Genomic DNA, 26,692 nt, shown 5'->3' on the forward strand with positions numbered 1-26,692 from the left:
CTACTCTTACTGTACGGGATCTGTCTGAGAGCCAGTTTGCGATCCATCTTCTGACGTAAGGGTTTATGCCCAGGCTGGTGAGCTTATCAATAATACCCGAATGGGAAATGGTGTCAAATGCTTTAGCAAGGTCAAGGTAAGCCGTGTGTACCTCCTTTCCCTTATCTATAGCCTGAGTAACTGTCTCAAAGAAATCCACCAGGTTCAGGAGGCATGATCTGCCCTTGACGAAGCTGAACTGTGTGGGGTCCAGCGACTGGAGGTTCCCAATCTCTCCATTTATGAGTTCCATAATGATTCGCTCCATAGCCTTACAGATCAGACTGGTCAGGCTTATTGGTCGGTAGTTCCCAGGGTCAGTTGTGGCCCCACCCTTGTGTAGCGGGACCACTGTTGCTGTGCGCCATTCTCTGGGCACATATCCTGTGGAGAGGCTGAGACTGAACAGGGTATTAAGATGTGGGGTTAATTCCTTTTGGAGCTCACGTATGACACAGCCTGGGACACCATCTGGTCCCATGGAGGCAGTGTTTTTAGCTTTAGATAGAGCCTTGTTAACCAATGTATCAGTAATAATTGGACTTACACAATCCCCTGGAATGGTAATAGGCCCTGTAGGTGGTGGGGGGGGGGAATTTGCACTGAACCTGTCAGCCAAGATGTTGGCAATGTCAGAAGGGTCAGTGTATTTTGTTCCATTTTGTACTAGCTCAGAACAGACCTGAGCATTGCCATTTAGGTTTTTGATGTAGCCATAGAAGGCCTTATGGTTATCCTTGGCAACTTTCTTTTCAAAATTAGCTTTAGTTGACTTGATGAGGGCCCTCAATTTCTTACTAATGCTGATCAGGGATGATTTTTCTACTTGAGATTTGGCCTTTTTTTGTATAAGTCTCCTCCTTTTATTGTAAAGTTTGCTTATGGCCAGTGTCCACCAGACTGGTTTCTACTTGCTTGAGGAAGGGGTCTTGGTTTTATTTGGGATAGCATGGTCCATGCAATCCTGAAGATGCATACAGAGTGGCTTGGTGTAGGATTCCGCATCCTGGATATCATTATCCTTCTGCAAGGGAATAGTGAAGCTTTCCACTTCGGATGCAAGTAGTTTGAAGTTTGCTTTGGAAAGGTTTTTGACTAAGGTTTTTTTTGACTGGAGGAGATGGAGGGGTGAGGATGTCCAGGGTTATTCGTTTGCTGTCAGATCTGACCAAGGAGGGAGTGATAACGCGTGTGGTACAGTGGGCACCCATATCTGTGATGATTAAATCCAATATGTTGTCCCCTCTAGTGGGGGAACATGCTAGTTGTTCAAGGGAATCTGAATTTATAAATTCTATGAATCGCTGAGCATAGGAGTTGGAACATTGGTAGTTCACCCAGTCTATACCAGGGTAGTTGAAATCACCCAAGATTATGGTGTTGGGTAGGACCTTTATATTTTCCAATGTCTCAAGGAATGCAGAGTGAGCATCTTGGGACATGGTGGGCGATCTAAAACCAGCTACGACTTGAAATGTGGTTTTGCCTGCTGATAGTTGCTCATGGATGATCTCTGGGGCATCATGCTGCACTACTAACCTGGAGATATGGGTATCCTTGATGAATATGGATACACCTCCGCCCTTTGTACTGTGATCCGGTAACTGAGGCCGGAAGGTATGATATGAATTGTAACCTGGCAGTGCTGGGGTGCTCTCTTGTGCCTTGAACCAGGTTTCATGGCTCGTTGCTGTATAGTACTAGTAGACGGAATGCAACTGTATTGGTAGACCATGTTCATGGGCGTACACAATAAAAAATTTAGTTAAATAAATAATAGCTCTACAACTTAGATAAAGCCAGGTTTGCTACAAAACATAGATAAAAGATAAAAGCAGAAAATAAATGCAAACCGGCACCATGGCTACCAATTAATAACCAACAAAACAACACAATGAAAAAACACCTTTAAAACACAAGTAATGATTTATCTAAAAATAACTTCATCAGGTAAATTGTGTTTTGTTAAAGTTATTAATTGATAGCCGTGGTGCTGATTTGCTTTTATTTTATGCTTTTATCTAAGTTTTGTTCGTTTTATGCTTTTATGTTTAAAGGAAGATAGTGAGTCATTCTGCTTAACACGCAGGAGAAGTTTATTCCAGACATTTGGTGGGTGCTGAATTATAAACCTGTTCCTTCACTTATTTATCTGCAGGTGAAGATTTATATCCCTGGTTCTACTATAGGTGGAGCCATTGGACTTGCAGACATATGGGAGATCTGGGACAAGTGAGTCTCAAATGACATGGTAAACAAGTCACAGCTCACTCCTCAAAAGTCTGTTAGACACTGAATAAAGTGATAGAGCATAAAGCCTCTGTTGGTAACTCAGGCACTTTAGGTCTGTGATGTTTTTGGTTTGGAACCCTTGGGGTATTTGAAACTGTAACAACAGTCCGAGAGATAATGCAATGCAGACAGCAAGTTTACTTACACAAACTTTACTTAATAGATCCTGTGCATCCTACAACTGATTCCACTCTTATGGCTTCAAGTTAGGAATATTTTATCCATTCATTTATTAGATTTTATTTAATGCCACATGACATCAAAATATAAAACAAAAATGTGAATGGTTACCCACCTCTTTCAGATAAAACACTTGATAAAATCTGAACCTTAAGACATTCCTTTATTGATTCACTTTCTAAACCATTTGCCCTGGTTAGGATCACGCTGGAAAAAAGCTGAGCAGTGTACACCTCTGTAGTCTCATTAATACTAACTAGGTCATCCTGTGCAACATTCTTAGGGGCTTCTCTCTGTGGTATGTGCCTGCTACACTCCTCATGGCAGATAACCAACATTCTTACAAGGTGCCCAAAACACCTCAACTAACTCGTTTTTACATAAAAGAAACTGGCTGCATTTCACCTGGATTGCTAAGATTCCCAAATGTGATTGAATATGGAAATATCAGAAATTGCCAATCTTTTCATGTGCAAAATTGCAGTACAATAGAGATTTGGAATTTGCGCTTTCCCCACTGTAGTACAGTCTTACAGTTAATCTCTCTCTTTACATATATATATATATATATATATATATATATATATATATATATATGTATATATATATATATATATATATATATATATATATATATATATATATATATATATATCTATATATATATATATATATATATATACATATATATATATATATATATAGATACACATACACACACACACACACACACACACACACACACACACACACACACACACACACACACACACACACACACACACACACACACACAGAAGCACACACACATAATATATATATATATATATATATATATATATATATATATATAAATGGTACATACATTTATACACACACACACACACACACACACACACACATATATATATATATATATATATATATATATATATATATATATGGGTCTACTTGAAAACACCGACATGCCAAAACTCCAACGACGAGAACACCGAGACCGGAAGATCGATAACTGAGATGAGGGACAGTTTAAAAGCCCGACGCTGAGAACACCGACATGTTAAGGTAAGTGTACGATAGTAACAGACTTTAGGGTTAGGGGCGGGTTAAGTGAGTTAGGGTTAGGGTGCGGGTAAGGTAAGTGTGCGATAGTGACAGACTTTAGTGTTAGGGGCGGGTTAAGTGAGTTAGGGTTAGGGTTTGGGTTAGAGCGCAGGTAAGGTAAGTGTGCGATAGTGACAGACCTTAGGGTTAGGGTTTGGGTTAAGGTTAGTGCATAGATAGTTGTGTATGTAAGCTTTAGTGTAGGTTTGTAAGGTTTTTGGTGTGCTTGTGTTGTGTGTGTGTTTTTCGGAAAAGGTATTTGCTTTGTTTTGTTGACTGTCGGGATTGTGGTTTGTCGGGCATATGAAGTTTTGTGCTTTTGAACTGTCGGTTTTGTGGTGTCAGTTATCTCGTTGTCGGTGTTTTGGGGTGTCAGTGTTTTCAAGTAGACCCATATATATATATATATATATATATATATATATATATATATATATATATATATATATATATATACACACACACACACACACACACACACACACATATATATATATATATATATATATATATATATATATATATACATATATCTATATCTATATATATATACATATATATATATATATATATATATATATATATATATATATATATATATAGAGAGAGAGGGATACACACACACACACACATATATTTTATATTATAATTATTTATATTTTATATTATATGATATTATTATATAATGATTATATAAGCATCAAGCCGTTTTTATGTGACATATAGGAAGTATGTATTAGGTGTTTTTAAAAAATTTGCTTAATGTAGCTAACAGTAAATGTATTCTTACATATAATCAATACAATAACTTAGTGAATAAAAACTCTCTATTTATTTATCGATTTATTTATTTATTTATTTATTTCTACATCAATTTTGAACATTTACTGTTATTAATTTTATATTAAGTGCCATGGGACAAAATCACGTACAAATTATGTATGCATTTTTTATGTATTTTTATGTATTTATTATGTACTTTTTATGTGTGTAATAATTTTTTTGTGTGAATTATTTATGTTTTCCTACATACCCAGACTGATCAAGTGGTTTTATGAATATGGGTAGTATTTAGCATTGAGCTATATGGAGCGCAATGTATTACGCTAACAATGCATGTTTTGCACAATATGTTCTCAAGTTTTTGGGTTGATATCACTTTAAAAATTTGAATAAGCCAAAGGTGCCAAAATGATATGAGTATGTATAAAAGCAGCCAGTTAAACCAATATTGTAGTTCTGATGAAGTCTGCATATTATCAGATGAAAGCGCTTAACTCATCTAGTTTTATACGTTGTTTAAAAGTTGTTTTGTGTTTGGCATTGAAGTAATTCAGTGGAGTATTTTACATTGGACAAATAAATTGAGCTCTGTTCCAGCCGAGGAGTTGTTGTGCCGTCCTGTACTACATCTTTGTGGAATTACGTTGTAGGGTTCGTTGATTCAAAATCTTACCGTAACCATAAGTGTATTGTTTTCCCCACCTTGCCTTTCCCCTGATGCTTGTCTAGTTTGCTGTTGATATGTTTCCCAACCAGAATCTCAGGCTGGTGCCTGGCAGTATACAGTTTTGAGGTAGGTAGGTGCTGACATCCGCTTTATACACAACGTCTCTTTATGGCCGAAGTACGTGTAATTTGTTGCAGCATAGCACATACCTCACAGTAGCATGAAGGCTTTTGGATACTGGCTGGATGTACGAGTCAACCGGAGGCAGACATCCTTACGTGATGAATGCTGCAGCATACAGAAGAGAAGGACATCTATGGTTATGGTAAGATTTTACACAACTATTCTTTCTTGCACAACTGTCAACTGTATGCAGTGTCAACCAATATAGTTCTCCTGTGGCAATGCTATTTAATAAGCTAACTTTCAATGTTTGTTTATTGCAGGGTTAATGTTTACCTCACAGACACAAGGTACAGGGTTTGATTCTCATCTTTGAAAGAGAAATTGGCTAGTCTTAAAATGACCCACAAGGACGGCTAATCTAGTAGTTAACTATGAGCCTATATGGGTTGACCATACACAGGTCAGTATTAACCACAGTCAACCACTCTACCAGTATAAATCCAGAGCACCAAAGTTGCAAACCTGATTTAATAGTCATTTAACTAAAACAAAACAACTAAACAGTATTATTTAGAATGGTGTGTCATCTGTTCTTGGTGAGCAGTTGACCACTGTATTTGGTCCTCAGCATTTGGCAACATATATCCCTTTGTACTTGACACCCAATATGTACATCTGGCAATGTCAAAAGTGCAGCAACATCAACAACTATGGTGCAACTGTGTAATTTATTCTCCAGGTTCAATGCCTCATTTGATACCTTCCCTCAGATACCTATGCATTCCTGTTTAGCCAGTACCATCTATACACACAGCCCTGGTGCATATAACATGTATGCTAATGTAACACAGATGGTGTAGCCTCTCTCCCATCATTTGTAGAAGACAAGTACCTCTTCTTTGCCAAAATATTTCACTGCTGCTATTTCATTATGCTACTTGTCTGTGTGCACCTCTATACAACAATTATGCATTCATGGTAGAATATTCAATGTGGCACATACTAAAAATGTGACCTTGTGCAACTCAGTGCACAAACATATCATAGCCATATCTGGCAACATATGCATGCACTGCACAGCACAATATCTGTATTAAAACCCCTCCCTTTTACGTTTTGCCATGGATAATTAGTCACATATTCATACAACCATTATGCAGATTTTATATGCATGCATATTAGGTATGCACATGTGATATATGTAAGTATATATTATTACATGCACCTTGTCTAACATATAGATATTACATAACATGCACACATTATTGTACTCGATAAATTATTTTGTCTTCCAAGTGCAGTGAAACAAACATGGGTAAATAACTCTGCATTTGTCCACGACATGCCTGCATATCACATATCTATTTGACCGCAATGCCATTGTGTGCGCCATGTCTGCTCAAAATGGCTATGTCAGTATAATACAGATCCACTACATCTGCTTGACTCTGCTGACCTTGCATCACAGTAGCTGAGTAACATAAGCTCGGAAATGACAGACTTGATGCATGTATTTCCATCATAGTAGCTCAGTAACAAATTCATAAATGATAGACTGGATGCAGGCATTTCAAGAATACATGTACTAATACTCATTACTTTATGACCTAATATACCACAAATTAAATGCATTTTTGTGTTTTATTTTATTTTTTATTATTGTCACTGTGAGGTCACTACACTTATGAAAAAGGGCAATTCTGACAATGAATGTTATGCCTGTCAAATTCTTTCTCTGTGGCGCATCTACCTTGGACCTCCTATGACTCACACAGTGTCCAATACATTAGCAGCACCTTTCATCCTGCTGCATGTTTTCATTGCTGTAGTGTGCTGTACATACATATGCTTGCCTGCTTGCATGCAGTGTATGACTCTGTGATATGTTGTTCTGTTTCACATTATGTAAACACACAAATAACATCACTCACCTTTGTTTTCTTTGTTACACAGGGCTGCACAGACCACAGGGTCATGATTAGCACACAACCTTATAGTAGCCCCAAAAACAGTACCTGCCAGTGTTTCATGTATGTTGTTGCTGTCTTTTGGCACGATATCATATCCATTATCAAAGATTTGTATATTTATGTTTCGGTCCATATATTTCTATGTCTGACTGTTCATGTGAGGTGTTTGTTGACATACCATGTAATAATGAATTGCTCTATTATGATTACTGGACTTTATGCTATGCTTGCTGCATGCATGCCACACTTCCTGTACTCTGTCAGTCTGTTGATGTGCCATGTGTCTTACATAACACACACACACACACATACACACACATATATATATATATATATATATATATATATATTTATATATATATAAATATATATATATATGGATTCCATACACTAGATCGAATTTTCACTAATTCGAAATAGTGCATGGAATGCTCACTGCAGCGAAAGTGCACTTAATCAAAAGTGCACTTACGCGAAGTTCAGTACAACGAACTGGTGTTGTACTGAACTTCCGTGCAGTACTCACGGACCTTAGGGTTAGGGCACGGGTCATAGTAACGGGCTATCCCCTTACCATGATCTGTGCCCTAACCCTAAGGTCCGTGATGATTGCAGCGCAGTGAAGGACATAGCAATGTCCTCCACTATGGTGCGATAGTCACGAACCTTAGGGTTATGGCATGGGTTAGGGTAAGGGGATAGCTTTACTAACTATCCTCTTACCCTAACACGTGCCCTAACCCTAAGGTCCATGACTATCGCACCATAGTGGAGGACATAGCTTGTTTTTTATGTCCTCCACTATGCTGTGGTACTTTCGGTGAAGTGTACTTTCGCAAAAGTTCACTTTTATTAAAGTGAACTTTCGCAGAAGTGTGGCTTCCTATTACAAATTCGAAGTAGTGAACTTTCGTTCTTGTAATAGGAATCCATATATATATATACTGCAGCAAGTTCAGCATGTGTGCTGGTTGCATGCATGCACCTGCTGCACTGTACGCTTACACATTTACTCATCATGTGTCCTATTCATTGTGATTTCCACAGTTTTTAATTTCTCCAAGTCTTATGGGTTTCTAATACCATGGCGGGAATGGGCCCCATTCCTAAGTCAAAGTATGATTAAAGTTCATGAAATTAGTATCGTTTTAAGCTTTGATGTCAGCCAAAAGTGCTCTTCGCAGCACCCGCAATGTGCCCAGTAATGACTCCTTCTGCAATTCGTATGGTGTTACATGAATTGGTGACATATCTAAATACGATTGTCAATTCTTTTTTATAAGACCTGTTGCTCCTACTACTATTAGAACTGTCTGGGTATCTTTCTTCCACATGAATCTGCAGATCCATGTATTTTATGACTTTGTGTCTCTCTATACACAAGACATTGCAGTCACTGGGTGTGGCAATTTCAATGATCAGTGCTACTTTTGTCTTCTTTTCTTGGACCTCTATATCTGGTTTTCTAGCACTATCTTTTGAACTGCTGGTATGGGGTGATCCCATGTGATATAAACTTCATTTTCTATGCTCATGTTTCCAGTGTTTTTCAGCCACTTCAGTACCAAAATGTTTGCACAGTCTCCAGTGTAACAGTCTTGCCACATTATTATGCCTTTCAGTATACAGTCCCTCTGCCATTAGTGCGTCGCAACCAGCAACAACAAGGTGTGTGCATGTTTCCAATTCAGTTTTACAAACCCTACATTTGTCTGTTTCTCCCACATGTTCAATGGACTTTGTAAACCAGCGTGTATGTAACCCCCACTGTCTTGGGCTGCCAATATTAACCTTTCATTTCTTGGTTTCAATTTGCCTCTCCTTAACCATTCCTGCATTCATTCTTGATCAACATCAGGCTCTTCCAGAAGTTTTCTATACTTGAAACTATATTTATGTTTTTCCACATTTCTTGCCTTCTCATCTGGTCCTTCACCTTATATTCTTTCTTTTCTTTATTAGCACATTCAGTTGCTGCCTGGTTTCTATCCACTTCTGGTTTGATTTCCGTTCCTGCTTGACATCGATATGCTTCTGCTAAATTAAGCAGAAATGTCATCTTAGATTTATTCTCCTCATGTTTCAAAACATTCAATACATTTGGATCCTGTGAGGTCCGCAGACATGTGTGGAGTCCCACGACTGCAGATCTATACATGTAATCAATTTCAAGGAGGCCCATACCTCCTTCGGAACTGGGAATATATAATCTTGGTATACACTGATTTTTTATAAATCATTTGGTGAGCATGAAGCATCCTTCTTGTTTTAATATCCAATCTAGCCAACACTTTTTGGGGCCAGTCAGTCACTCCAAAACTATAAGTTAGGACAGGAAGAGCAAACTGATTTACAGCTTGGATCTTGTTCCTAGATGTCAATGCTGTTTTCAGGATTCATTTAAGTCTTCTAAAGTACTCCTTACTGAGTTTTATTTGCATTTGTTCATGTTTTATTGTTGATATTTCATCAATTCCCAAGTACTTATACATTCCCTCTCGCTCAAGTTCTTTTATATCACATTCTTGTCCCAAACTGATGTTTTCCTGGTGCTGCAGTGTTCCTTTTATAATGGTTGCTTTTGCACATTTATCAAGACCAAATGACATTCCAATATCACCTGAAAAAGTTTTAACAACCTGCCGCTGTGCTTTCAGTTCCACATCCGATGACCTATACAGGTTTAAATCATCGACAAAGGGAAGATGAGAAGTCATTAGACTTTGTTGTTTTTTAGGAGCCAAATTGTAGCCATGGCCTAAGGTGTTAAGTAAACAGCTTACTGGATTAATGGCAAGGCAGAATAGCAATGGTGACAGAGAGTCACCCTGGAATATCCCCCTTTGAATTTTTATCCCTGGGATAATAATCTGTCCTTTATCATGGCTTAATTGCAAAGTGATTTCCCACTGTTTCATGGTTACTGTAATGTAGTCAATCAGTGTAGGGTGTATCTTATACATTTTTAAGCACTCTTTTATCCATGAATGTGGGATACTATCAAATGCTTTTTTGTAGTCAATCCATGCCATACGTAGAGTCTTCCCCTTCTTACTGTTCCCCACTATAACTTTAACAACAAATGATCCTTTGTTCCATATGACTTTCTTTTATTGCCCTTTTGTTCTACTGCCATAATTGAGTTTTCTTCTAAATGACTAAACTCTGTCAGCGTCAATTCCCATGTATAGTTTATACGTCGTTGGAAGACGAGTTATTGGTCTATAATTTTTGGGGTAGTTTGCAGGTTCACTCTTAAGTAAGAGTATTGTTTTTCCTGTTGTTAACCAGTGCGGTGTGTGTTTGGGGTGCACATATAATAGTTCTTACTCATGGCTAAATCCTCGTGCTAAGACATTAATACTTTAAGCCAAAAGTTAGGTACTGCATCTGGGCCTGGTGTTTTCCAGTTAGAGGCTTTTCTCAACTTTGTTTCAATCTCCCTGGCTGTTACTTCATCCCATTTCATATCCTGTACCTTTAAACTTCTTATTCTTTCTTTTACTTCTTCTATCCATTTAGCATCTTTGTTATGTTCCACAGGATCTTCATAGATACTTCTGCAAAATGTATCTACTTCCTTTTTTTTTGGCAGTCTTTCCATTCCTTTTACCTTCTTTCCCAATTCTCTATAAAACTTTTTGGGTCATCAATAAATTGCTTATTTTGTGCTTTTCCCTTATATTTATTTTCGTATCTTCTAAGTCTTTCCTCCTGTTTTGAAATTTTTAGTTTGTTATCTCTAATAGTACATACTAGATCCTGGTCTGTTCTAATATTGTGCATTGCTTCAATCACATATATCGTTTTAAGTATTTTTGTTGATCTATCCTTCTTCTATAATCTTCTAACATTGACACTTCTTATCTTAGCTGCTTTATAGTTTTCTCTATTCAATATTTCCATAATGGTATTCGCTTTTGCCTCCTCTTTTACCTTGCTACCTTGTGTTCCTATGGTAGAACTTTATCACTTATTAATTTAGCAGCACAGTAATGTATTCTGTTTACTTCTGTTATATCTCATGGATCTCTGTGGACAGTCCTAATTACTGCGTTCATTTGTTTTATCAAGCTTCTGACCTTTGGGGTTTTATTAACCTTCTGCAGTCTATTTCTCTCATTGATCTTGATATATCTATCTTTGTCTATTAAATCAAACAACTCTTCTCTTAACTCATTTTCTTCCAAACTGAGGGTACATCCCTTGTTTTCCGTTTCCTGTGGGCATTCTATAGAAAGTTCTACAACATCTTCTTGTAGCACATCCTCTTCAATTTCATCCTGTGCCATCCATTGCTCTGTCATATGGAACTCACTGACCTATCACTCCTCATCATTCACTGCATCACAGTTTCCACAGTTTCCTGTTCCTTTCCTTGCTGTCTAGCTTCAAATGAACGTTTATACTGGTTTCCTGTGGAAGGCTCCAAAATATCTTGATATGGCACCTGATCAATTGCTTCCTGTTCTACTGGTTTCCTCTTAATTTGAAAATCTATTGCTCTAGCCTGTTGTGGTGCTTTCTGTATTAGATTTACTACACTGAATCCTTCTCTTTGCAGCTGTTCCATAACCTCAGTTTCTATTTATTTGACTTCCTCATTACTGATCTCTTTCTCTACTTTTCCTCGTAGTCTTCTTAATTTCTGTGTTGTAAAGTTTTCCATATCCGGGTTCCTTTCCCTATATTTTTCTTCAAATATCATTGGTGCTGCTCTTTTTGAATTGGTTAGTTTTGCTTTCTCCCTTGCATAAATATTATACCATATTAAATCTCTTTTCTTTTCCTATGCCCATATTTCTTCTTCACGTGTCTCCTGATCTTCTTGCTTTTCCTTATTCTGGGGACTCACTCCATCATGCTGTGATGTAATCTGTTTTAGACCTTATACATTAAATCCTTCACTTTGCAGACACTCCATAACTTCAACTTCTATTTCTTTAATTTCTGCTTTACTAATTGTCTTTTCTACATTACATCTTTATGCTATTAATCTTTTTATTGTGAGATTTTCCATATCTGGATGCCTTTGCCTGTATTTTTCTTTGAATATCTTTGAAACTACCTTCTGTATACTAGTTAACTTGACTTTCTCCTTTGCGTAAATATTGCACCATATCAAATCTCTCTTTCTTTCTCATGTCCATATTTCTCTATATTTTTCAAATATCTCTAGGTTTTGTTGTTTATATTTTCTCACTTCCTCAGATGCTTCTTTTTCCAAACAGATCCAAATTTCTTGATCTATATACTGTTTTTCAAAAATCTGTTGTATTAATGTCGCAAATTTTTATTTGAAGCTTCTGACAGTTTTTCCTGTGGAAGTATTTTTCTTTCCTCTAATTTCTCTATTAATCTTCTTGTATCTCTTGTGTCGGGAAATTCTGGGCTTTTTACATAATATTAACAATACATAATTTCTTTCTTATCCTCAATAGTCCACTCTATCGTGTTTATGGCTCTTCTTTGGCCAATCAATTTTTGTGGACTGCTACTTCCTTCTACAACAGGGGGGGAGGGGCATCCTCCCCGAGTCTGGCTTGGCCCCATTGTAGGAATGTTTCTGTATTTGGAGGATTCTACACTGTCATTTTTTCCAGTCCTGGCACCAGTGCGCCTACCAGGATTGGGCACTTTTTTATCCTGGGTCTTGTGCACCGATCTATCTTTTTTTTTATTTGTGATTTACTTCTGTCCATGATATATGCTATACAAATATAGTCTATATATCAGTGTCGCCTTGGTGAGATTTTGTGAAAAACAGAGTCCACCTCATGAGGGTACTCACCAAGACTTGAGGATGAATTCAATTTCAGTGCTACTACTATCCTTTGCTTGCTGACTTTTCATCTCTCCATCAGGACTGTGTCTGTGTACCTGTGTTCCTTCAGGATAGTTTCACAGTGTATATTGTAGGTACAGTGTGCACATATTATACATGTCACTTTTAAGTGGTTGGGTCCTATCTATTGCTGCATTGTTTGCAATGGATCTTGATGTGCCATACATTGCTATGTTTGTGTGCAGTGGTGTTACATGCTTCCTCATTTTCTGGTCAAGTCCTGTTGTAGTATGATTACTGTGTGTGTGTGTGTGTGTGTGTGTGTGTGTGTGTGTGTGTGTGTTTGTGATTCTCTCAGTTATAACACATTCTAGTATCTGATAATATTCAGTTTCACTAGCATTTGTCACAAGCATGCTTCCTGCATTGGAATCTACTGCTTTATTTGTAGGTTAATTGTTAGGATGTTGTGCAGTGAAAATGCATGTGAATAAATAATACTTCAATGTCCTGACAGTCCTCTGAGACAATTTAAGGACTGCATTGCAACAGGAGACTCTACCCATGTGTGACTTTGAAGAGATACCACTGATCGTTGTCTGCAGTGTACTAATTGTTGCAGAACAGAGGGACAGTACATGGCATTTTATGGTCTGCATACTGTCATTTAGCAGGTGGCTGGATATATTCCTGATCTGTTGTGGCACCTTGGTTATTTAAAGAGCATGGCATGCAAACATTGGAAAGGCCATCAGCACGTATCCTTCCTATCTTCAGTGGGATCATGCCAAAACACTAGCAACTATGTGCCCATTTTTCAGCATTACCGATGGACCAAGACGTACAAGGGAGCCGCAGAAGCCACCATACTGTTCCCATAATGACAAGCCCTCTCAGCAGACAGTCACGCATCCATCAATATACTTCCATAGCAGATATGATATGTGACACCTCTGTCCAGATGCTGGAGACTGCCATGACTGTTGTGCCACCAGTGTGCTGCTTGCTGGGAGATTTGCTTTCTGTCAACATACTTATTTATGTAATAACTTACTTTATGTTTACTAGCTTGGCCTGAACATCTCTATGTCCAGTTTTCAGTAGAGATTTGAGAAGGCATTATGGAGCTCGCTGCTGCCTCTGTGCTAAAGATGAGCTCCATAATGTGCCACATATCACCCTTATGTAAACAAATGCAAAATAAAATAAAATTATATGCATTCCTGTTGTCTAGTGGGCCTCTGTTCCTATAATGTAGTGACTGGTGGTGTTCAGGCTACAAAGTCTCACATGGTGGGCCTCTGTTCGTATAATGTAGTGACTGGTGGTGTTCATGCTACAAAGTCTCACATGCACTCAGTCGATTCTTGTTTCACTGTAACAGCTGCATGACCATTTTTGCACTAGTGCATTTTCTTCGCACATCTATATACCTGTAGTCACTATCCTTGTGCAGTGCACATGGTTGTGCCTTCCAACCCTGTTAGATGGGCATCACTCCCACCATGCATGCTGTCTGCGCATTTTATCTGCAGCTCTCCGGGCTCAGTTTGCATTTACCGGGACTGGTGCTCCTCTCTAGTCATCGAGCTATAATTGTCTCTCGTTAGTGCTGTCGTCTTTGTGCTGTAGTTCCCTACAGTGTACTACTAATCATTCAATGTATAATGAAGGTATTTTTGTACTAGTCCAGCTAGTAGAATTATATGATATGCAGCATACTTCCTATGGAAATAGCCCATCTGACAAAGACCACTTCATTAAAGAGCCATTTCATCTGAATCAGCCGATCAACTGGAACTTTCAATAAATACTGTTTTCCTGGGGTGGTCTTTATCTCTCTACTTCCCACATTTATTATAACTAACTAAGGTCACAAAACTCTGGGTGCATTGTAACAAAATGATTATAAATTGTGTTTAGTTGGTTGAACTAATCAAATGTTCTCTGATAAATGGTCCTTCATGGAAATAAATAAATAATCCTGCAACAACGTCCATGCTGATCTTTCTGAATTTCACCCTTTGCATCCAGTATTATCTCAGAAGTTTTTTTATTTTCATAGATTCATAGGTGTGTACTAGGATAATGACCCTGGGGCCTTTACAAGCCTATCTATAGAATTACCCTGGCATTGTGCACTCGAACTTATAAAGGTTTATGAAATTTAATATCACATGGTTATGTTATTTTATAGATTTTGTTTGTTAGTAATAGTACACCCTTTCTATAAGTCATTGAAATGTAATAGATTTCTTTCTTCAAGGTTTATATTCCTTCTAAACATAATGCTGGCATTCAAAGAACTTTCCTGTGATTGAATAAACTGCTTTGTCCAAAAGGGACAGTTTCTGCCACAGCAACTCAGAAACATGAATATCTGCAGTGAGTAAAGACCTTATCAGCTAATATGCATGTCTCTGTTACCACTACAGCTAATTTGTACTTTCCTGTGGTAATCAGTTGTTGGCATTGTCTCTGATTTTTCAAAATGCCCCTGATTTTACCTGTTATATTTCCTCTGTCTTTCATAAATCGCAGATGATTACAGCCAGTCAGTAATGGCAAGCATTAGCAGTTCATACTTCTTATTGTTCAGAAAATGTATGTACATGCAAAGCCTTTTAACTCTACAAATGTTCCTGGTGGTGGGTACTATTTGTCCCCAGTGTCCAGAAGACTTGAGACACACACACACACACACACACACACACGCACACACACACACACACACACACACACACACACACACACACACACACACACACACACACACACACACACACACACACACACACACACACACACACACACACACACACACACACACACACACACACACACACACACACACCACTAGATCTTTGCTAAGCTCCCTGACACTTACCTGCAATGAGGTCTCTCCCATTAGCATTAATGGACGAGCATGGCATGTTGGCCATGTTAATTGACACAGATGGTCATGCTAATGTATGTAGTTGAGTGATTCTCAGAATCACCCATGTTCATAAATCCCTTTGCAAAGGCATTTACGTAGGGGGAGGGGCAGATGGGTGTGGAGATGACCCTCTGCAGTGATTTTACTGACCCTGTAGAACCACTGCTGTGGGCCTGTCTATGAACTGGAACATGAGATCACCAGTGGCTTTCTGGCAATGCTAAGGCTCACCGCTAGTGACAACTCTTTCTGAAAACCAGCCAATATGTTGATATTTTCTCATCTCAGAACTTAGTGTCACTTAAGGCTTAATTTTTGTCAAAATGTCAATTTTATCCTTATCATTTCTTGAATATTCAGTTGTTTGCAGCAGACTGCACTAAAATTATACAGTTTTAAAGCAAGATGCACAGGTATACAATGGATGCAAATGAAAAATCTTGTCTCTTTTACATTTTTACAGGGTAGTTTGCTTTTTCTCAAATATCATTATAAACCTGACACTGAATATTCATAAAACACACTGTTCCAGTTCAACTATCTTTACTCTAAAACATGACAATTACATCCCACATTTGGTCTCCATACGATTTCAGGTGTTAAGCCATTGGGAGTGGTACATTTAGATGAGGTAAACGTACAGAAATTGAGATCTTATTATGTTGATTGCTTTTAAAAATCATGAAATTCCACCTGGCAACAAGAAGATGGACATCTGCTTGATTACTCAAAACTATTATGCTATGAGCATTTCATCCATTTGAATGGAAATATTACAAAACTATACATGCTACTGAAAACATCTTGCACAGTTAACATTTTAAGATATATCAGTTACAGTGTTAAGACTTGCATTCATGCAGTGACAATTAAATTATTCAAAATTAAAATTAGAGATCTATTTAGGCAGGCAGAATATGGTAAAGACGCAAGAAGATCTGCAGATATAAACTTGTTAAAATATACTGTACTAAATTTTATTCACACATTTTGTCATCTGTCATTAGAAATATATGCAGTTGCTTCATTACTTGGCATCATACAGAGAAATTTTATGGCCCGAATTCCGAAAAACTTGTTCTCAGTGTAAGTGACCACTTATACTGAAAGCAGGTGTTTCGGAATCTGGTTCCTGTGGTAATCCTGTTTATAGGTAGGCCTTACACTGAAGTAAGTCACTTACACTGAGAGCAGATCTTTTGCAATCATTGCAGACTTACACCGTAAGCAACTCTTTTGGAATCTGGCCCTTAATTCAGTCACCTAACAGTACAGATATCCAAAATTATTTAGCAAAATGCAACAAAAAGGAGTCTGCATGTTGATGGAGAGGGACAGCAAATATAAAAAATGTACTACTGTCTTCATTTAAAAGGAATAATTGTCATTAGTTAAAAAATGAAGCATGTGAATACAAGAGAAGATAAGAACTTCAACAGTGGAGCGGATTTTTGCAACACTATCATATTAGTGACTCTTTGTGAAACTGGAATTAGATTGACTGACTGAGCAAAAATTTTCCAAGTTAGATAGAGAGATTTGTTAGAAAGACTAAACATTTTTAGGAATGGCATTTATTCCTGTGCAGGTACCTGCATGTACATCTTTTTCAATCTCTGTCAGTGTATAGTATCAAAAGTCCATTTGTTTCAAACATGCGCCCAAATACATAGCAAACACCTCTAACAATTATAACAAGCTCTGAGATTCCTAAATGAATACAGGATATATTTAGAATTTCAAAGGACAAAAACACAGACACTGAAAACATCGGCCACAGAAGGCTGAAAGACAGAACACTGAATGCATTTACTACTGCCTTTTTAGGTATACTAAGAAGCTGAAAGCTTATTGTGCAAGATCCTGCACAGTGGGGACTGGGGTTTTGCACTTTCCCCACTGAAGTAAAATCTCACAAGCAGAGGGTGTGGGTGGTATAGGAGGGCACTCCTGCGTTGCACTTGTTTTTTAGGTCATTCTAGAATTTGTGTTTTGACTTTCTGTGGTCAATGCTTTCAATGTCAGTGATTTATCTTCCTGGATTCTAAATGCATTCCATGAACACATAGAAAATATTCAGTTTTTTATCTAGTTGGAATTTTAACACCCGTGAAATAGTGGAATTACATTAGGTTGTAGAATTAGTCTGCCATTCTTAAAGCTTGTTCTGAAACTCTAGTGGGATATGCGTAATTGCATTTTCACCTAAACTGTGGCAGCCATTGAAATAAAATAATATACAATATAATGTGTTTTCGCTACATACTTCCTTCAAGATAACTGTAAACACTTACCTTTCTCACATATCTGGTCATCTAAATTCAAAGAAAAAAAAAAAAAGAGAACAATGTCATATTGCATGATAGCAGCATATTTATTTGTTGAAGTCTCTCAACAGTTATAGTAACGGGAAATACTTTCAACAAAATAAACTTAGAGCTTAAATGAAGTAATCCAACTATAGCAATAAAGTCTGCATACTTGTTGTCTTTACTTTATTTATTAATTTACATTTGGCATCTGACTGCCGCTTAACTGCATTTTTAAAAGCTGAAGTATTCAGCCCAGACCCGGCAAAATAGTACTACAACTGGTAACAACAGAAATTAAAACTTTTATATACATCCAAAATTATATAACTAATAACACCATTATAATTACATCTTAAAAACACATTTATACCTAATTTATCAATTTACACATAAGAAAAAAGGCATTACAGCAGTTAAACCAAATCAGTAACCAAACTGCTGAAATTCCAGAAGTGTGCAGGCAGGTATAAAATATGCGGGTCTATATTAAAAGCCTGAAAGGACTAAACATCGAGCGCATGTCCATCGACACATAAAGGTCGATCTACATACACAGCGAAACACTGAAAGAGCGAAATCCGAAACGCCAAACGAGTTCCGTCATCAGAATGCGCCACACAGGTAAGTAAAAAAAAATAATACTAAATAATTAATTTAACGTGCCCGCACACCCCCCTACCTAACTATACCAACTCCGAGACCGCACTACAGTGAGGAAAAGGATATATTTCCTTATCCCCACCATCGCGCTGCTCACCAGGAAACACATTTGGCATTTCGAATTTCGCTCTTTCTGTGTTTCGCTGTGTATGTAGATCGACCTTTATGTGTCGATGTACATACATTCAATGTTTAGTCCTTTCGGGCTTTTAATATAGACTCAAAATATACCTATTTATTCCAGTCCACGTTAAGACCACACAAATGTTGCAGTAAAAAGTTAAAGAATGTTTGTCTTAATGTGGATTACAAAAAATATTTAGATTTTAACCTGCCTGCTTGCTTCTTAGTGATTTATTAATATTCTTGGACAGATAATGCAAATTCCTCAGTTAATACTGCTACATTTGCATCCAGTATACAAAAGTCAAGAAGTGTAAGTCTGAGATTCACCAAAACTTTCAGATTCTTTAACTTAAATGGAACAGTCTGTTTGTATTACACAACATTTAATAAAATTACTGTAAAAGGATGAATATTAGAACTGATAACCACATTTCCAAATACAATTGTACGATTTATAGACAGCATAAGATCCACAATGAAACAGTAAGGCACTCGTTCAAGTTCTTTTATAATTTAATACGTAATATTTTAAAACTGTGAATTAGAGTTTAAGACAGATGTAAAATGTTCTTCACGGTTGATTTCCTCATTGATGTACTCATATGTTATAAATGCTTGTCTTTAGAAATTTAATACAATTACTAAATATACTGAATTAATGTTCTGCTACAAAAATGGAGCCTTGGAGAAGTATTCCAACAAAGACAGAAGCTTATGAAGTTAATCATATTCAGAAAATAAGAAGTTATGTACTCACCATAACGTTCCATCTGAGTAGGTAAACTTCATTTGTCAGCAACCTATGGGAATCGGATCTGACCTCGGATCCGAGCCGGCAGTTTTCAACAGCTTTAGATCCGAGCTCCAAGCTCCTCCCTCTACCCATAATCCTCTGCCAACCCTGACTGACCTCAGATCAAGTTTGCCCAAAAGCAGATACTGCTTGAAGACTATTACTTTCAAAGATAAAGTGGGTAACACCCATGGACCTGAGTATGAAAACATTCATAAGTGAGGGGGCAGGAGGGAGGGACGGTTGCTGACAAATTAAGTTTACCTACTCAGATGGAACGTTATGGTGAGTACATAACTTCTTAATCTGAAGTAGTTAACTTCATTTGTGCAGCAACCTATGGGACAGAGTCCCCAGCTACCTAAACCTTGTGCGGCCTTCATGGAAGGATGTTTCGGAGCACTGCAGAGCCAAAGGATGCTCTCCCTCTGGAGATAATGTCCAATTTATAGTGATTGATAAAGGTATGAGATGAGGCCCAAGTGGCTGCTGAACAAATATCATCCAAAGAGACTCTAGCTCTAAAAGCCGCAGAGGTAGACATAGACCGAGTAGAGTGGGCATGGACTCCCTGAGGTGCGGGCCTGCCAGAACTTTCATATGCTAAAAGGATACACTGCGAAATCCATATAGACAGTGTGACTTTAAACACAGATTTACCCAAGTTAAATTTGGCAAAGGAGACGAACAACTGGTCAGATTGCCTATGACCAGATGTCCTGTGAATGTAGAAGCAAAGTTGTCTATGCACATCCAGTGAGTGAAATTTGTATTCCCCTTTGTTTTGGTAATTAGGAAAAAAGACTGGTAGGTTGATGGACTGGTTAATATTCGATTCAGAGGCAATCTTGGGAAGAAAAGAGGGATTGGTCCTGAGGTAAACTCTATCCTTGTGAAAAGTCAAGTATGGGGGTTTTACACAGAGGGCTTGTAGTTCAGAGACCCTTCGAGCCGAGGTGATAGCGACAAGAAAGGCTGTTTTCCATGACAAGAATTTAAGATCTACTGAAGCTGCAGGCTCAAACGGGGGAGCTGTCAAGGCCTGAAGCACCAGCGTTAAATCCCAAGGAGGGACTACATCCTTCACTGGAGGTCTGAGCAGAAAGGTGCCCTTCAAAAAGGTCTTACACAATTTCGTGGTGATCAAAGGGCCCAGTTAATTTCCCACATGATAATGAGAGATAGCTGCTAGTTGAACCTTGACTGTGGAGGAGCTAGCCCCCTGATGAAACAGCCCTGACAGGAAGTCTAATACAGTGGGCAAAGGAGCTGTGAAAGGATCCAAATTTCGACGTTCCGCCCAAATGGAGAAACGTTTCCATTTGCTACTATAGATCTTTCTAGTAGAAGGCTTGTGCGCTGCTACTAAAATAGTTTTAACTGGGGAAGAGATACCTGGAGTCCTAGCTACAAGTGGAACTGGAGCAGCCAAGCTGTGAGCTTGAGATTGTCCAGATTCGGGACTGGGAGATCTAGGGGGTGGGATATTAGATCCGGACGGGGATCCAGAATCCAAGGAGGATTCACCAGATGAGACCAAAGGTAAGGGAACCAAGTTTGACGAGGCCAGAATGGGGCAATGAGGATTATCCTGCTCCCAACCGGCTGGCTTTCTGTAGAAACTTCAGCATCAGAGGAAGAGGAGGGTAGGCATAAAGTAGACCGGGAGGCCAAGCATGCACCAGAGCGTCTCTCGGAGGTTCCCTGGAGGGGGAAATGAGAGTGAAGTAGTTGTAACATTTTGTGTTCGAGGGAGAAGCAAAGAGATCGCAACAGGGTTGACCCCATTCGGCGAAAATCCGATTCGCTATCTCGGAATTCAGAGACCACTTGTATGGTAACAGGATGGTGCGACTTAGTCTGTCCTCTAGGATGTTGGACCGGAATGTACGTTGCTATAAGAAAGCGGTTGGTGGAGATCCCACACCCTCATGGCCTCTCAACAGAGTGGGTAAGACCTGGTTCCCCCCTGTTTGTTGATGTACTAGACAACATACATATTGTCCGTCTGAATCGCAATCGTTCCTACAGGAAGAAGGTCCTGAAGTGCTTGCAACGCTAACAGCACTGCCCTCATCTCTAGGACATTGATATGCAGAGAGGTCTCCGTGAGGTCCCACGTGCCTTGGACTGTCCTGCCTGAGCAATGCCCCCCCACCCAAGGCGGGAGGCATCCATGGTCACCGTGGCTAGGGGAGGGGCCATAGAAAAGGGGCATCCTTCCTGGAGGTTCGGAGATTGGAGCCACCATAAGAGAGCCCTCTTGCAAGCCCTGCTGAGGGGAATGGGATGGCTCAGAGGATATCAAAGAAAGGACCACTGGACCTGGAGGGTCCATTGTAAGACCCTCATGTTCAAACGCGCCATTGGCAATAGGTTGATTGCTGCCGCCATTGAGCCTAGAACCCTCAGGACCAAATCCGCCGGAGGAGCTGGAGATTGTAGAATGGCCCGCACATGTAGCCTCAGGGTTCGTAGCCGGTCTGTGGTCAAGAAAGCTAGGAGCTTGTTTGTGTCTAATCTGGCCCCTATGAAGTCTGTGGTCTGAGTCGGGGTAAGAGACGACTTCTCTATGTTGATAGTGATCCCCAGAGAGGGAGCTAGATGAAGAAAGTAGTTTCTGGCTGCGCAGAGTAGATGCCTTGTCGGGGCGGTCAGGAGCCAGTCGTCCAGGTATGGGTAGACCTGAATTCCCTGGAGCCTCAGGTGGGCCGCTATCACCGCTAACACTTTGGTGAACACCCTGGGGGCTGTGGTGAGACCAAAGGGGAAGACCCTGAATTGGAAATGACTTGCTCCTAGCCGGAAGCGGAGGAACCTTCTGGATCGCCTGTCCATCAGAATGTGGTAGTACGCATCCTTGAGGTCTATAGAGCACATCCAGTCATTCTCCCACAAAAGGGGGAGAATGGATTGAAGGGTGACCATGTGGAACTTCTCTTTGGTCACTGACAGGTTCAGGGGGGAGAGGTCGAGGATAGGTCTTAAGTCCCCCGTCTTTTTTGGCACCAAGAAGAACCTGGAGTAAAACCCCGACCTGCACTGGTCTGGGGGGACATGTTGGATGGCTCTTTTTTCCAGCAACTGTTGGATTTCTGTTGCTGCGGCCTCCCTCTGATCGGGTGGGACATCGGGGAGGTATCTGGGGCTGCATGGATAAAGAGAAAAGGGAATCTGATAGCCTCTGGATATAATGCAAAACACCCAGTGTTCTGTCGTGATGGACTCCCAAGCTGCTAGGTGCTTCAAGAAATGCCCCCCCGACTGCCTCCAGAGTGGAACAGTCGGGCAACCCCTCAGGGGTGTTGCGTGGTTTGGTCCTGGAAGGGTTCTCTGGATCCAAAGTTCCGCGGGCCCCCTCTGCCTCTAGGGCGGCGTCCACCCTGCCCTCCTCTGCACGGAAGGGCTGGGAGTCCGGTGCGGGACGGGACTGTTGTGACTTCCGGAACCACATCTTCTTCTGTCCCTTTTGGTTCTTGGAGAAGGACCTCTGGGGAGCAGAGAAGTGGACTCCGATGGCAGACAACGTCTTCCCATCCTTCTCGCTCTGGACCAAGGTATCGCGAACAGTTTTGCCAAAAAGGGCAGAACCATCGAAAGGGGCATTAGCGAAAGACGCCTTGAAGGGTTCCGCGAAATCACAGTGCCAGAGCCAGGCCTGACACCTCATGACAAGGCCCGCTCCGCTGGCTCTAGCGGCTCCTTCCGTGGCATGGGACAGTAGCCACATAGAGGTGTTTGATATGGATCGGAGAGTGGCCATCCGGGTGGAGTGCAATTGCTTGTCCTCCACCGACATGGACTCGGGGGGGGGGGCAACGCAGTGTACTCTTTGATAAGGTCCCGCTGCAGTCGAAGCACATGTGCCATGTAGTTCAGCGACCTCACAGAGAAGGTAGCCGAACTAAAGACCTGCTTCCCTAAACGGTCCATCGACCGAGACTCCTTGCTCAGGGGATGAACCGAGGGATTCTCCTGAGCTAGTTCTCTCTTGGTGGCCGCCGCCACCAACATGGCATCTACAGGGGGACCCTTACTCCAGTGGGACTTGTCAGATGGTGGGCTGAGAATTTTGTCCGGGCACTTGGGGACTGGCTCCACAGTGTCCGGCTCCTTCCACGCCCTGGTAGTAATCAAATCTACCAGGGGGTCGGCCGGAGGGGACACCCAAGAGGTAGGCAGGCCTGCTTCAAACGCCTCCAGCAACACGGATTCGTCCAAGGTAGGCTTTGGGACATACGACTCCCCCCTTATCCTGAGCATCTCCATGATGTCAACAAATGAGACATCTTCGGGGGGTGATCTTGGGGAGCCTTCCCCCTCCTCCAAATCCGTGTCCTCAGTCAAGGACTCGGGGGAATCCAGGTGCCTCCTTTTGCACCTTCGCTTGTGAGGAACCTCCTCGGGGGGGCTGTCCGAGGAGGTCTCACCAGCCACGTCTTGTTCCAAAGGAACGACCTGAGACGTCAGAGCAGGCTGTCCCTAGGGCCGGGTGATGGAAGTCGGGCCAAACAGAGAAGGAGTGCAGGGTGGAGCTGTGGCAAGGGCCGGGGGCCTGGAATCTCTCGACAGAGCCCTCTCCACCACGTCGAATGCCGAGGGAGAGCTGCTCTCTCTGGGATCCGAAAGCAGACCCTCACTCGGATCCGACAGACGGATCAGGGCCGGCGCCGAAGCGATCGGATCCGACGGACCAGTATGCTCCGACCTGGATAGAGCCGAAGGCATACCAATACCTCTGGATCTGAAGCTCAGCCCTCGGCTCCGAGAGCTCAGATCCAAAGAAAATGGACCCGGCAGACTCGAGGGAAGGGTCGGCACCGAAGTACCCAAGACTATCGGCGCCGACACACCCCCGGCTACAAGGCTGCCCGGCTCCGAATACTCTGAGCCCGGGAAGCGGGACGGAGAAAGAGCTATCGGGGCAAAAAAAAGGGTCGAGCTTCCCGCCGGAGGGGGGGGGGGCAGGAGCACTCCCATCTGCAGTTGGGCCTGGAGGAATCTTCTCATCATCCGGTCCAAATCTGCATCCGTAAGACTTCGGGTTGATCTCGATGAGGCCACTGAGGTGGGACGGTAGTGTCACCTCGATGACCTCGAAGGAGATTGGGTCTCCTCCTCCTCAGGACCCGGTGAAAAGCAAGGGGACCGGATCCGAGAAGGAGGAGACCCAGAAGTCCTGGAGGGAGAAGACCGCTTAGCCGGGGGGGGGGGCCGAAGCGGAGGCCTCGGCCTGCAGCTTGTGGTGTTTCTCCCTCCTTTTCTCTTTCTTGGCCTCCCTCTCCTCTGGGCCTAAAGCAGGAGGTTGAGTCCCGGCTGGGGGGGAGGGAAGCAGGAGTGGCAGCCGCCGCAGCCGTAGCGGGAGCCACGGGAGGACCGGAGGTAGAAGCCGAATCCGGGGGCAGAAGACCCGCCAGAATCAGCTAGACCTCCGGTCCTTGAGTGCCCTGGGGTTGAACGCCGCACAGATGAACAACCAGAAGACAGGTGCTCAACCCCAAGGCACAACACACACCGAGTGTGGCCATCCGCCGGGGACAGCTTATGGCCACACTCAGTGCACTTAGAAAAAAACGGCTTTGGGGCCTCAGACATTTTAACTAAAAGTGAAAACCACACACATTAGGCCCCAAACACACACACACAACCCTAACGGAACCACGAAGGAAGGGGGAGGTAAATGACAAAAAATATAAAGTTAAACTAAAGAGGGTTTTATACAAAAAGGGACCTGGAAACACTCACAACCAAAATCTGAAGAAGAGAAGAAAAGGTAAATTTTTTTTCTCACAAAAAAGTCTCTAACACCTGGAACTCTAGATCAAGCTGCTGTTGGTTAACCGCTGCAAACTAGATCTGAGGTCAGTCAGGGTTGGCAGGGGATTATGGGTAGGGGAGGAACTTGGAGCTCGGATCTAAAGCTGTTGAAAACTGCTGGCATGGATCCGAGGTCGGATCCGATTCCCATAGGTTGCTGCACAAATGAAGTTAACTACTTCAGATCAACTGTTATTGAATCCTGACATTTGATGTACCCATCTGATATTAGATTCATGTAATCTTATTTAATGTATTAAGTAATTTGAGGCTTATGAAAAAGCGCAATGAAAAAAAAACATGCAGTTAGTTTATATTGAAGGAAGTTAAACTACTAACATCTTATTATTAACTTAATAGGGACACTGTACAATAAAAATGTATGTAGTTTTGTCCAGCACTATAAAAACTGCAAACTTTAGCATTCAAATTAAACTGCTGATTCACGTTAGCTTTAAACATAGTCGTTTACAAATATATAATAACATTTGATGAGCTACAGCAAAAGAAGACAGTTTATATCTACATCAATACGTCTAATAGTAGGTTTACTATTACAATATCGTTGCTCACCTCAACGTATATCAAATGTTCGAATAACATTGTTCTGAACTATTAAAATCTTTACTGTATGTATTTCTGAACATCATAATTTCAAAAGAAAGGTGTTTTTGTGCATTTAAATGATGCACAAATGCATTTGAATTTAAATATTATGAAAGGACAGCATTTTTGCGTATGTAAATGACATACAAATGCAATTGCAATGAAAATGTGTCGAAAAACGTGCATAATGACTGTAGACCTTAGCAATAGCAGTAAACAAAGAGCTGTATCGGAATAACAGGGTGGATTAGTGACATACTACGTTGAATACTATTGTTGTGTATTTGCAAGCACTGAAAAAGTAAGTATGTAAGTATGCACTGATGTTAACAAGAGTTTGTAATTAAGAGAGATGTGAGGTTTGAAGTTAAAGTGTGTTCATATCGAGAACATAATGTTTAATACTATTTGGGTTACAGAGCTGATTGAGGCATAAGTATGACTGATGAATCAACGCAGATACATAAGACACCTTTGATATTTGTTAAACTGTG

General features: G+C 40.6%; 1 protein-coding gene across 2 annotated transcripts in view; it reads right to left on the reverse strand.

Moving 5' to 3' along the window:
• MPP3 (MAGUK p55 scaffold protein 3) overlaps positions 1–26,692 on the reverse strand; it is a 1,051,423-nt gene that overhangs the window by 307,810 nt on the left and 716,921 nt on the right. For both annotated transcript variants that reach the window (XM_044055336.1, XM_044055335.1), the window contains exon 12: positions 18,179–18,199. In XM_044055336.1, the coding sequence (XP_043911271.1) occupies positions 18,179–18,199 (21 nt within the window). The remainder of the gene's footprint in view (positions 1–18,178; positions 18,200–26,692) is intronic.

The sequence above is a fragment of the Protopterus annectens genome, chromosome 13.part0 (genome assembly GCF_019279795.1).
Source record: "Protopterus annectens isolate FY-2018-M chromosome 13.part0, PAN1.0, whole genome shotgun sequence".
Lineage (NCBI taxonomy): Eukaryota > Metazoa > Chordata > Ceratodontiformes > Protopteridae > Protopterus > Protopterus annectens.